The sequence below is a fragment of the Microcaecilia unicolor genome, chromosome 6 (genome assembly GCF_901765095.1).
Source record: "Microcaecilia unicolor chromosome 6, aMicUni1.1, whole genome shotgun sequence".
NCBI classification, from domain to species: Eukaryota; Metazoa; Chordata; class Amphibia; order Gymnophiona; family Siphonopidae; genus Microcaecilia; species Microcaecilia unicolor.
The window spans coordinates 126,086,957-126,101,717 of record NC_044036.1 but is presented as its reverse complement, the minus strand read 5'-3'; the positions used below and the strand labels follow the sequence as shown (position 1 = coordinate 126,101,717).

General features: G+C 39.0%; 1 protein-coding gene across 1 annotated transcript in view; it reads left to right on the top strand.

The window, feature by feature from the left end:
• The window catches only part of BRINP3 (BMP/retinoic acid inducible neural specific 3), a 505,009-nt gene that overhangs the window by 232,835 nt on the left and 257,413 nt on the right, over nt 1-14,761 (top strand). The window contains exon 4 of the mRNA XM_030207490.1: nt 5,042-5,232. Coding sequence (XP_030063350.1) covers nt 5,042-5,232 — 191 coding nt within the window. The remainder of the gene's footprint in view (nt 1-5,041; nt 5,233-14,761) is intronic.

The window sequence follows — 14,761 nt, the reverse complement described above, 5'->3', positions numbered from 1 at the left end:
CCTACCTGTTACACTTGTGGTGGTAAATGGGAGCCCTCCAAATCCCCCCCAAAAAACCCACTGTACCCACATGTAGGTGCCCCCTTTATGCCTTAGGGCTATGGTAGTGGTGTAGAGTTGTGGAGAGTGGGTTTTGGGGGGGATTTGGGGGGGGGGCTCAGCACCCAAGGAAAGTGAGCTATGCACCTGGGACCAATTTTTGAAGTCCACTGCAGTGCCCACTAGGGTGCCGGGTTGGTGTCCTGGCATGTGAGGGGGGCCAATGCACTACAAATGCTGGCTCCTCCCATGACCAAATGCCTTGGATTTGACCGGGTTTGAGATGGCCGGCTTCAGTTTCCATTATGGGTGAAAACTGATGCCAGCCATCTCAATCCCGGCTGTGACATTTGGCCGGCCCCAACTGTATTATCGAAACAAAAGATGGCCTGCCATCTTTTTCAATAATATGGTCAAGGACAGCTCTTTACGGCTGCAGCCACATAGATGGCCGGCTATCTATTTGGCCGGCGCCGTTCGATTATGCCCCTCAATTTCTCCAGCAGCTCATAGTCAATTATTGAACATTTAACACCTCCCCCCTTTATAAAGCCACACTAGCAGCTGCCACCGCATTACCACACCGCCAGCTGCTAACATGGCTTTGTAAAAGGGGGTTTTAGGGTGGAGTACCTGAAAGGGATGGAGTTGGATGGTGGGTGAGGGGTGTTTTTGATATTTCTAAAATTTATTTTTCTTTATTTTTGTTTACTTATGGTTAATAAAAATGATTTACACATAACAGGTCATCTACGTAGAGAAGCTAAATAGGTACCTATTTTGAGATTATTTTGTAAGGACAAAATAAAATGAATCTACAAATATTTACACCTGCTTGGAAAAAAGTATAAATGTACGCAGCCGAGGTATGCATGTAGATGTATATTTTATAACCTAAGCATGCACTTGACTTCATCCATGATCAATCCATGCTCCTCCCCTGAACATACCAACATCACAGTCATTTACAAGCATGTGCCAACTTGTCACAGCATATATTTGTACATGGGGTAACTGTATAAAAATTTGCATATCCATACAAAGTAATTCTTTATAAAATTACTCCTTTTATGCATATTCTCATGAATCTCTAGCTAATTTACACCAGATCTTGTTGTTCCCTTCCGTACAATAATTTGAAGAAAATATAAAAATGTTAAATTTAAACCAAGCTGAAATGTGTCTGGTTGAAGTCTAATCTTTAATTTACCCTCAGTTTCTACTCTTGACCTCATATTTCTTCTTGTCGTTTTCTCACTGTTTTATTCGAAGTTGGGAGCAGGTTGTAATAATACAGAAAGTGACTGATATTGCTTTAGAGTAATAGCCATTGAGGCATTGCCTTTGATTCAAAATACCCTCTGCTGTAGCAGCCTCTAACTTTTGAATTGCCAAGGGAAATAACTGACCACAGCTGCCTTCATTGCCTTCATATTATATAGCAGGCAAGAAAATTCAATTATTGGGAGTAACTGCTTCACTATAGACAGGCTTGCTTACCCTTCAAACATTATTATAATAATATAACAGCTGGTTTGCTGAGGTTGACATAATCATGGCTTGGTAACAACACCGACGCAGCATAAATCATTAATGGGAAATAAAGTACACAAGCTGAATTGAATATCTTTAGAATAACATAATATTATTACAATCAAGAAAATATTTTAAAAAGGGCATATGAAACAAAACAATCTGTTTCACACAGAGTAAACTGGTTTTAGATCATGCCTTTCTCAGTAGTTCAAGGCAAGTTACATTCAAGTACGGTAGATATTTTCTTGGCACAATTCTATAAAGTCATGTCTAAATGTAGGTACAACAAAAGAGGCACTTAGTGCTAATTCTATAATGGAATTAAGGTGCACCTAACTTATTATAGAATAGTAATGCAAAGTCACTTTGATGCACCAAACATTAGGTGCAACAGCTCATGCCAGGTCAATGGCAGTGATAAGCTGGTGCACCTAAGTGCACCTTGCAATGCACTCACGCACTATAATTCTATAAGGTGTGTGCATTGCTAGGTAGAACGCCCATGACATGTCCATGCTCTACCCACTGGTACAGTCCATTGTTATGTGCCATGCAACTAGCACACCAATTTTATGGAGTAGTTCCTAGCACATGTGCACATGAATGCTAATTTGTGATGCCAATTCACATGCGGAAGTGCTCTTAGTCCATGGATCAGTGCATGTAATCAGTGCCTACATTTCGTACCTGAAGCAATGGAAGGTTATGCAATTTGCCGAACATTGAACCCTGATTTTCCTTTTTCTCAGCCTACTGTTCTAACCATTGGTTTACTTTAACCATTAGGACTCTGTTTCCAAAACTTGTACATAGGATGTCTTTCGAACTTAAGACACAAATAGTTCCTGAAAACTATATCTTAAGACAAATGTAATTAAGTAAATTACATAATAGTAACACAGAAACATAGAAAATTATGGCCAAAGACCATATGCCATACCCAGTCTGCCCATCCATACCATCTGTTACACATAAGTACATAAGTATTGTCATACTAGGACAGACCGAAGGTCCATCAAGTCCAGCATCTTGTTTCCAATAGTGGTCAATCCAGGTCACAAGTACCTGGCAAGATCCCAAAACAGTACAATACTGTTTATTCTAGAAATAAGCAGTGGAATTTCCCCAAATCCATTTTAATAATGGTTTATGAACTTTTTCTTTAGGAAGCCATCTAAACTTTTTTAAAACCCTGCTCAGCTAACTGCTTTTACTATATTCTCTGGCAATGAATTCCAGACTTTAATTACACAGTGAGTGAAGAAATATTTTCTCCAATTCATTTACTGACCCCCTACCACCCCCACAAATGTGAATACAAATATGATTTATCAATCTCTACGACAGCTTCAGATGTTAGAGGCAAGTCTATTAGAGCAGCATTCAGGTCCCTGGAATAGTATAGTGGTCAGTGTAGTGCAGTGCAGTGCATCAGGGAGTGGGGGACTGTGGTCCCTATCTCCCTCTACCTGTCACATTTGTGGTGGAAACTGTGAGCCCTCCAAAACTCACCAGAAACCCACTGTACCCATATATAGGTGCCCCCTTCACCCATAAGGGCTATTGTGTACAGCTGTGGGCAGTGGGTTTAGGAGGTTTGGGGGGGGGGGTCATCAGACTAGATAAGGGAGCAATGGTGAGATGTGTACCTGGGAGCATGTTTTTGAAGTCCACCAGGATGCCCCATTTATCTCCTGGGATGTCTGGGAGATCAGTGTACTAAAAATGCTGGCCCCTCCTACATCCCAATGGCTTGATTGTCTACATTTTTCACTTGGACATTTTTGTTTTAAAAATGGACCAAAAAACAAAATGTCAAAACACAAAACCTTGTTAGAAATAGTATTTTCTAAAACAAAAGATAGACATTTTTCTTTGGGAAATGAACTTCTTTCTTATTCAGATTTTGGACGTTTTTTGCAAAACGTCTGAAGTCGGATTAAGATGTCATATCAAAAATGCCCCTCCATGTCTCATTAATCCATGCTTATATATATGCTCTGTAATTTTGTTATTTATAATAGTTTATGCCATTTTGCCCAGCTCCGACGTCAGGCTCACCGGTCTATAATTTCTTGGTTCACTTCTATAACACTTTTAAAAATCTGGTGTTACAGTGGCCACCCTCCAATCTTCTGGTACCATGCTTAATTTTAAAGAAAAATTACATATTACTAACAATAGTTCTTCAATTTAATTTTTCAGTTCTAATAGTACTCTGCCCCATTACATCTTCCAGGTTTATAGATATTTGTTTCAGTTTTTCTGACTCAGCAGCATTGAATACCATTTCTAGCACTGGTATGTCTCCCACTTCTTCCTCAGATTTGTCTTCCCTGAGTGCTCCTTTTTCCCCTCGGTCATCTAGTAGTCCAACTCATTCTTTTGCCAGCTTCTTGCTTCTAATACACCTAAAATAGTTTTTACTATATGTTTTTGCCTCCAAGGCAGTCTTATTTTAAAAATCTCTCGGTGCCTTCCTTATCAGTGCTTTGCATTTGACTTGCCATTACTTATGCTGTTTCCTATTATTTTCAGTCAAATCCTTTTTCCATTTTCTGAAGGATTTTATTTTAGCACTTTTTAACTTGCCTGCTGTCGTTTGGCCTTCCTTCTTCCTTTTTTAATACATAAAATATGTCTGGGCTTCCAGGATGGCATTTTTGAACAGCATCCATGTCTGATGTAATTTTTTTTTACCTTTACAGCTGCTTCTCTAAGTTTTTTAAATTTTATTTTTGACTGTTCTTTTAATTTTATCATAGTCTCCTTTTTGAATATTAAATACTAATGTATTAGATTTCCTGTATGAACTTACTTCAGAGCTTATATCAAATCTGGTCATCTTATAATTACTGTTATCAAGTGGCCCTAGCACCATTACCTCCTATACCAGATCATGTACTCCACTAAGGATAAGGTCTAGAATTGTTCCCCCCCCCCCCCCTTGTTGGTTCTTGAACCAGCTGCTCCATGAAGCAGTCCTTGATTTCATCAAGGAATTTTACCTCCATTGGGTACCCTGATGTTACATTTATCCAGTCAGTATCAGGGTAATTGAAACCACCCATTATTTGAGATCTCTACCTGAGAGCCTAAATTTGTCTTCTAGAACCTCCATCCCATATTTCCGTATGTCATTGGTACCCACATGTACCAAGACAGCAGGCTCCTTCCCACCAATGTCTAAAATCTTATCTAGGTGCTGCAGGAGGTCCACCACCTTCGCACCAGACACAGTTTTTGTCTTCACATCCTCCCATGTAAGGACATTCCAGACATCCACCATCTTTTCTGTGAGAAAGTATTTTCTAACATTGCTGCAAAGTCTCCCGCAACTTCAACTCAGGACCTCTACTTCTACAGCTTCCCAGTCTCTGAAAAAGATTAGTTTGCATATTAACAACATTTAACTATTTAAATATCTGTATCGTATTGTAATCTATATTGTGTTTTTGCTTTGCAGAGAGTTTGGTCGCTGGAAGGTGAATAACTTAGCCATTGAAAGAAGAGATTTTCTTGGCTCTCCCATGCCTCTAGCCCCTGAATTCTTTCGCAACATAAGACTACTTGGACGCAGACCATCACTGCAACAGATCACAGAGAACCTTATCAAGAAGTATGGAACCCACTTCCTATTGTCCGCAACTCTTGGAGGTACAGTGTTAACAAATTTACCTTGCTGTATATGCTATCTGTATAGAAAAATTGATATTTACTGAGCTTTTCATAGAATTGCAAGAGATTTACATATATGTCTAATTAAAACACTGCAAGTGAGATTTGGCTTGTCTTTCAAAACATGGAAAAACATGAAATATCTTTAATTGGGCAGAATAAAGGATAAAGCTATACTGTACATCAAAAAGAGATGAGGGCCCATTATAGAACAGCATTGAGTGCCGATTTTGGCACCCAAATTTGGGCCCCAGGACTTACACCTGCTGAAAAAGCAGGCATAACTCCTGGTGCCCAATTTGGGCACACACCCCTAGTAATTCTAAGAATGTTCTTGACCTGCCTATGTATCTCCCATAGCCATGCCCCCTTATGGTTTTGTGTTGTGGGATTTGGGCATACATAGAATAGTGCATAGCAAGATAGTGACTCAAAACTGTAATTTCAAGCTCACATATCGGTTGCTGTAAGTGTTCCCTCTAAGGAGAGACCTGCTGCTTGCAATTTTTTTTTTTCGAGTGAGTGCTGAAAGTAGCCCGACAGTCAAACAAGAGCACTGTGGAGTCCCTTCCCCCTCCCCCCCCCCCCCCCCCCCGAGCTAAAAGTTGAAAGCTGTTCCAGTTGGATAGGCAGTGTGCCTTAAAAGGTGGATGACAAAATATTTCATTTTTTTACTTATTTTACAGCTTTTTAATTTATTTGAAAGCTTTTCATATGATATAAATATCATGAAATAAAAATTGAATATCACTAAAACAGCTTCAAACAGTAATACATGACCAAATTTTAGTGAGGATATTCTGTGTACTGATGGGTTAATTTTAATCGTTGATGTAATATGCCTTGGGAAGCCTGGTGTTATAAAGATTGGAAGTAAAATTAAACTCTCCTTTCATTGAGGCACATGAAATCACGTCTTGACCTCATCTCTTTTGTACAAATTGATTATTCTGTTTTGAGCATGTTTCAGGGACAAGTGTTTTTCATAAGTCAAAATAATAAAAATAAATATTTTCTTTCATGCAGATCTCTCATTTGTTTAAAAATAACTAAATGGGCTATAAGCCCTAACGCAGTTCACTGGTTTTCTTATATTTTGTTCTTGTGATTATGTATACTGTACCGAAACTGGAAATACAGTGATACAGAATAATAGAATTAAGAAACATCAAAAATGTATTAATTAACATTATAATTGTGTTCACATTTGGGTAATAACTGAGAAAATGCTGGTAAAAATTATATTAGAAAGCATGAAGTCGACTTGCTTAACCTCTTCTATATATCAGCCAGTAGTAATAAACAATATTGAGTGCATTTTTATAATATACCACTGCATTCCACAAATCAAAATGACCAAGTTCCCACAAACCATCTTTCTATTTTAATCTAGGCACAGGAAAAAAAGATTTTAAATGCTCCCAGGTTTCAACCTAATTCATGTCCCTATAACCAGCCCCTCCAAATAACATACTGATTACAATTTATAACAAATTACTACCCTACTTTTGAAGAGTTATTCTATTATACTTTCTGTATGTACATCAGTATGCTGCATAAGCCAGCATGTTTAAAAATATAAGTAATATTAAATAAAAATGCTACCAGCAATAACGAATGACAACATGGATGCAGCAGCCCGTCTCCTGTTTTTATCCCACATCCTTGGGTTCCTGCAGTCGGCAGCAATTCACAGTCAGAGGCCGTCACCATTGCTTTCTTTCTGCAGCATCCAACCCTCTCTACTGCAACTTCTTGTTTTGACAGTAAACAGGAAGTTGCAGTACATGGTGGGATGCCGCAGGAGGAAGGCCACGGAGACAGTTTCTTATTGTGAATCGCTGCCGGCTGCAGGATCCTTTGAGACCTGAAGGGAGGAAAGGATTTATTTTCTTTGGGAACAAATGTTTTTACTGTTCCTGTGGGGCAGTAAAAGGTTTTGTTCCCGCATCCATCTGAAGTGAATGACACTCCTGATTTGTATGAGTGATCACTCACACATTCACCTTAGAGGGAACTCTGATTGCTGTTAGTAAAGTTTTTTTTTTTTAAATTGTGCTTGATTCAATTAATTCAGCATCTCTTGGGGAAATAGGATCTTTGGATTATTATTCATGTACTAGGAATTCACTCCTCTAGATTATTGTAATATGCTTTTTATGGGACTCTGTCAATAAGATATTAAGCAGCGTCATTTAATTCAAAATGTTGAAATGAAATGGCTCTTTGGAGCCCAAAAATACAATCATATCACCCCACTTTTGAAGACTGAGCATTGACTACTAATCAATTACCATATAATTTTTAAAATCTTAGTTCTGGTTAATAAAATCTACCATATGGGTTCTTGATTCCTATCTCATTACTTGATTCATTATACTCACTCACAGATGCTTCAATTTGCTTATCAGAGATAGCTGGTTATTCCATCTTTTCACCAATTCTTTCTGGACATCTTTCGGGACTCCGTGTTTAGACTCCTCTATTTCAGAAAGCATTTGATTCTTAGACTTAGCTTTTCCTTCATATTGTGTGGTATAGAAATGCAGCAGTTGGACAATGTCTTTTATCTATAATTTTCTGTAAGAAATTTTGTTTTATTTTACTCCTTTTGATGGCTGTCCTTAAGTGGACAATCAAATAAAATTAACTTTGAACCTTGAAATGATTAGTGCAGAAATGCCCACTCTCCAACCTCCAACATGTTCTCTCCATGGTAAAAATAAATTCATTTGCACATGGATTGCACACACAAATGTCAAACTTACTGCAGGACGCCTGAACCCATCCCGTGGTTAGCTCTTTTAAGCTATGTTAGGCATGCAATAGTGCCTAACACAGCTTAGTAAAAGGTCCCCTTAGCTGCCAAATATTGATCACCTAAGTTAAGTTGATTTTCAACTAACTTTTCAACTTAAAATCAACCCAAAATGTTTTGAGTTAAAAACTAAACTATTCATTTAGAATTAGGACATTCAGTGTTCAGTACCTAAAGTTGGAGCACAAGCTGGCCAAGTCCTTTCCTACCTAGCACAATCAAATGGAAAGTGTACCATTATTATTATTTATTGCATTTGTATCCCACGTTTTCCCACCTATTTGCAGGCTCAATGTGGATTACAGAGTTTGGTTATGACATAATCATTCCATGATATCAGATACAATTAGTAATGTTCAAAGATTAGGGTAAGGGAAGAGAGAAGGAAGGTGTTAGGCAGGATAGAAGGTGGACTGTAATAACTGTGTGGATTGGTGAGGTAGTTTTGTAAGGCTATGGGTTCTCTTTGTAGGTCTTGTGGAAGAGATGTGTCTTCTCCATCCTGATTTAAAAAAAAAGCAAGGGGAGCCACTGATCCCCACACTAACCATCATTCTCCTTACTTCTTATCAGACTTCAACAATTCATTGGTATGGCTAGCAGCACTTTTGTAGTCAGTTTCTCTCATAGTTACCTATTTGTCAAAGTATAGCACGGTTCACCAAGTCCTTCCCTGTAGTTCCCTTTTTCCTCTGTAGCCTCTATGATACTCTCTGTTAGGCCAGAAGGGCCAGCTAGGTACATAGCATCCTTCTTTTGACCTGTTCATACCCCTGTGATTTTACCTCTAACCATGGCTATTTTTAGGTGCTTATTGAATCACAGAAACCTAAATCTAAGCACAGAATCCTGTAAATTTTAAGAGACCAATATATAGGGGTCCTTTTACTAAGGCATGGCAAAAAGTGGCCTTCGGTAGTATGGCTGCGTGTTTTTGGCACACACTGGACCAGTTTTTACCTCGTCTGGGAAAAAGGGCTTTCCTTAATGGGCCGGGAAAAGGGCCTGCAGTAAAATTGAAACCAGTGCGTGCCTATTTACAGCCTGAGCCCTTAATGCCACCCATTGATATAGCGGTAAGGGCTCATGCCCTACACGCTAGTCAGCACACTCCAAATGCCGATTAACGCCAGAAACACTGCGTGCGGTAGGATATTAAAAAATAATTTGTCCTGGCGTTTTGGGTGCACGCTAAATCTGAAATTACTGTCAGGGGAGCACACTATCCTGGCAGTAGTCTCATTTTGGTGTGCATTGTACATGCAGGACATCAGACTCAGAAACGGAATGAAGGAAGAAGAGGACCTCGGCTGGCAGGGGTTGAGGTCCCCAGCCAGCAAAGGTAGCAGACGGCGACGGCGGGTTGGCGGTGGGAGGGGGTTGAGAGGGTCATCGGCAGGGGGGTCCAGGGCCAAATCTATGGGGGCCCAGGCCCCCATGGCCCCACGTAGCTAAACCCCTGCACTGCACGCAGGTAGAGCCTATCATGACTTTGTAAAAGGGTCCCAAAGTTATTCACCTAATCCTCCCAGTATATAAATGAAATCTGCACAAGTGATTTTTCTCCTCCCAGTATGTAGTCATTCAAACATAGATGAGACAGAACACACTTTCTCCCATGTGAACTGGAGATTATTTCTTGTTTAAATATTTGGTTTAATTCTCAGGACATTTGATACAATCATCTGTAGTAGGTGCTAACATACACCTAACACAGCTTAAAATGGTGTACTGTGAGACCTGCTCAACTGTCCTGTAGTAACTACTAAATCAGCGCATGTAAGCCCCATGCTAAAAAAATGTTTTTCACTGTTTGGGAAGGGGGCATGTCTGGGGGCGGAGAGTGAGCATTCCTACACTAGATGGTTAGCAAAAGAATACTGTGTGAGCCCTTAATGCCTACAAAATGGGTAGTGGTAAGTGCTTATGCTGTAATGTTGTAAAATAGCCACGCACTAATGGCAATATTAGTGCTATTAGTACTAAAAATAGAGAGATGTGGTAGCTGTGTTAGTCCACTTTTAAAGGTAGTCAATAGAAATAGAGTAAAATAAAACAGAGAAAAAAATAAGATGATACCTTTTAAGTTAGTCCAATAAAAAAGGTATCATCTTATTTTCTTTACTATGCTTTATTTTACTCTATTTCTATTGATTACTAAAAATAGAAAATCAGTCATTTTATGGTTCTGGTAAAAATTGCCTTAGTGCGCAGGAAAGACCAGCATAACGGCACATTAAGGCCACATTTTACCAAAGATTTATAAAAGTGTCCCATAGTTAATGAATGTTAGTGAAGCTGTACAGTTGCCTACAGTTGAGTTATATTCTTGTGGGTTCTGTAAAGGGATTAGAAAAGGACTGTGGTTAATGGACCCCTATTCTTCTTTCACCCTGCCTACATAACTATAAGAACCTTTGTTGCAAGCACATTTTTCTTAATATGAAATGAAGAGGCATGTTGAAAAAGACTAAATCAGTCAAACTGATTGGCAGATTCAGTATTTTCCAGCTCATATTTCCTCTCTGAACAAAATATGTGCCACTGGCAAAGATTAATTAATGGTCTATGAAGTTCTCCAGCATGCTCTGAATATAAAATACCATCAATGACTGGCACAGAGAATACCAGCTTTCACAAACTGCATAGATCATGAACTTATCATGGCAGCCTACTGTTGATTTCAATGGATTGCGTCATTATTATTATTGGGTGATTATAGATTGCAAATAGTTCAGAATGATTGGCAATGTGTAATTACTGAACATGGAACATATGGTTATTTTTATATTTAAGAAAATCCTTTAGTCATTCGTTCCAAGTGGTGCAACTGTAATTGTAACCCTCATAGTATTTCATGAAAGGGTTGTCATAAGTGAGCACACTATAATGAAGCTGGATGTCATTGCTTTTACAAAAAGCGATTTGTGGGAAAATACAGGTTAGATCAATGTACTATAACACATGGTAATCTTATGATAAATGAGAATCATTTCTGTGTTTTAATAAAGAAGGTTTAGCTTGTAAAGGGAATTGCTGCATGCGTACACAGAAGTTCTGGTGTAAGATGCTGTTGAGGGGAGCAATTAGAATAGGATAACTGGGGCTGATTTAAGGAACTAGGCTAACAGGAATTCGGGACAGCTATTGTTGACCAATGGCGGTGTTTAACAGTAGGAGTCCTATGTGTGCACTCTTTTGAAAAAAGTGCATGCTTTCTTGAGAGTGTGCATATGAACATGCTATTTGTATATGTGTGATGGTTCGTGCATGTGTACACTATCAGGAAATAGTCTGTGCTTTTCCTGAAAGAGTGTGTACTCTTCACAAAGAGGGCACACTAAACATGAAGAGTGCACACTACTGCTGGTACACAATCCCCCCTCCATGAAATTGTATATTTTTTCTGCTCTTTTTCATTTGCCAATAACCTGATATGACATGGGAAATGTGGTTTCAAACCAGGGGCGTGGCCAGAAGTCTATTTTGGGTGTAGTTCCCAAAGGCGGACTGAGATGGCCCAGTATTATCTCCCCCTTCCCCATCTCCCTCCCTGCAGCCGCTGTCACTGCCACAATAAAATATTACCTTTGCTGTTGGGGATGGTAAGCCCCACCAACTGAAGACCTCACCTGCCTGAGTCATTCCTATACTGAACTAGCAGCACAATTCAGCAGGCATGCTTTGGTTGCTAATGCCGGCTCTCTTGTGCGTGCCACAGTTTCAAATGAATGCATATCTCTATTGGCAAGTTATTTTCTTTTTCATCCAAAACCTTGGGGCACTTATATTAAGCTGCATTAAAAAGTGGCCAGTGCTATCTCCAGCATGGGTTTTTTCTGTTCCCCGGGGCCACTTTTAGCATGGCATATAAAATGGCCCCATTTTCCATTATTCCAATTAATGGCCACACGCTAATTTCCCCATTAGCATGCGGCCATTAACACGTGAGCAGTTACTGACAGCTATTTTCTAGGCAGTAATGGCTCCCACACTAACCGGACAAGCGTTTAGCATATGATGATGTAGCTACACTAACTGATGAGCACGAAACACGCCTATTCTTCGCCCTCAACATGAGTAGCACATGCTTATCCTAAAACTATCACAGGACACCTGAGCATGCCCCATGGTAGTTCTTTTTAACCTGCAGTACGCACATGTTAGTGCTTACCGCAGCTTAGTAAAAGGGCCCCTTTATGTATAATATTTTCTAAAGGTTGATCCCTTTTTTCAAGGCCTGGCTCACTGTTTTTTAAACATGCTTTTTGTGGGTCATTTTTCCTCTAGCAATCTTGTACTTCCACTTTCAATGTGCAAACACTCAACTAAAGCAATTACCATAAAATACTTTCCATTTACAGGACTTCAGAAATGCACAAGCAGGTAGACCACTCAACGCTGATTTCGGTAATGTACTTCTTTCAGATAAAAGAGAAAAGTGGTATAAGTAATAGTAGTGTTTTCAAGTTATTAACACTTACAGCTTCTTAAAGTGAAGAAAAGAAGGAAATAGCTTCCACCAGACCAGATGAATGGATTACTGTTCTCTGGGTAGTAAGCAAACACCATCTTCTAAATCAAAAGAGAGAAAAATCCTTAGCTTCTATTGATGCAGTCTAACAGTGAAAGAAATTAATAGGTACAAAAGTGACTTTGGCAGATCAACCATTAGAACCCAGAGTTGCTAATAATTCCTCTAGTTTTCTATTTTGTGCTCTTAGCATAAGAATACTTGGACACAATGGTTCCCAAATCTGACCCCAGAGTGAATATACATGAGATACATTCATACATACTTTATCCTTGGAATACAAAAGTAACACATGCATACTCATTGTGGATAGTCTGAAAGCCCAACCAAATGGGAATCCCAGAGTACAAGTTTCAGAACCATTAGGTTAAGGATTCCTCTTTCTGCATTAGAGTAGTAATGGAGTATTTTTAATAAAAAGGTTACAAATGTTAAACATCCTAGAAATATATCAACTATTGCAGCTTGTCTCTAGATATAGGCATAAGAATTCAACTTTCTATGAGCATCCCTGACCTTCTGCAGTACATATGTGGGTTATGCATGAGTCTGAACTGACCTTTAAGATAGGCACTTTCATACACCATTAAACTTTAGGAACCATTCATTTCACAGAGAGGAAGCTAAGGTTGATGAAGGGAAGGTAATGAGAAGGGGGAGGAAAGAAAGGTGGAGAAGGAGATGAAATTTGATCATGTAATAAAAGAAAAGCAAATAAAAATAGGTCAAGGTATATCAGGGTAGTGGAAGGACAAGAAAAATAGAGATATAACCTCTTTTTGCCCAGTTAGCACACTTGAGGGCACACGTGGAACAGGTGGAGAAAAGTGATTTCCTATGCATTTTAGCATTCTTCCTGAATGGAGAGAAATGTCATGTTTGCCTACATAGCAGGTGCTTAATTTTATAAAAACCTATTTCTGTGCATATGACATTGTTTTATCCATGAAAATACCTTTTAAAATAGTCTGCTTTTCCTTGTGTGTTTTTGTGCTGAAATTCAGTGTTCGATAAAGGCGCTTATTTCAAGAACTGTGACTGAAACTTCTTCCTAGTGCAGAGTTGACAGAGGTTTAATTTAATCAATTTGGCTACCATTGTACCTGGTCCTAGTAGAGCCTGTTTCTTTAAGGGAGGGGCAGCTTCCTGGAGAGTTAGGAATTCCTGAAAAGCACTGCAAGCCTGAAAGCTAAGCTTTTCTGAATTTATATATTTTCAGAGATTTGTTTTTAGTTTGATGAATAGATTCTATACTGTTCTCTTATCTGTTTGTCTCTCTCTAATTTCTTCCTAGAACATTGTTGACTTGTATCCTATAGAGGAAATAAATAAGGAAAAATGTTCTTTCTTCTCACTTGCTGCTATAATTTGCTATATTTCTGTCCTCCTGCTGAATTTATAGTCCCTCCCACCCACCCACCCTAGGCTAACTCTCCCTATATAGGAAAACTAAAACATAATTTTCTTCATTAAACCCTCTATTGGACAATCTTACTTATTGACATTCCTTAACATAGTACACCTTCTTACACTTATTAACATGACTTTAATTCAATGCAATATTTGTTATGCCTTAGTTCTAAGTTAAACCATCTGGAACCTTACAGCTTGCCCCATCTGTCTCCAAATATCAGCTATGAAAGACAAAATCAACAAACTAAAGAAGGAATTGGCAGCAATTAAGGAAACATCCAGGACTACCAATTCCCAGCCAATTTACCACAAACAATGTCATAAAAAATAAAGCAACAAAAATGATCCCAAGTAGCAAGTACTCTGGTAATTAATAATAATATAAAAATACAAACCAGATGCTATCATAACGTGGAAACAATAAAAGGTGAAAGCTTGACCTCACATTTAACTTAAACACTGTGGAAACCAGTTATCATATATATAATATAATATTTATTTTGGAGAGTTCTCCAACAACAGAGGAATAGTGGGTTACAGTGGCAAAGGTAGACTATGACCAGTATCACACAGGCTATCACAGCCGTGGCTGTGCCCCGCACCCTAGCTTTCCTTCTACTGTTGTACAGCATCGGAGCTGGACTTCTCAGCTTTCCTTGGGACTCCGAGCTACCTCTCTGATGTGTCAGCCTGCCTGTGCTGCTGCCTCTGGCACTCCAAGGTACCCTGCTAGTCATGTAGGG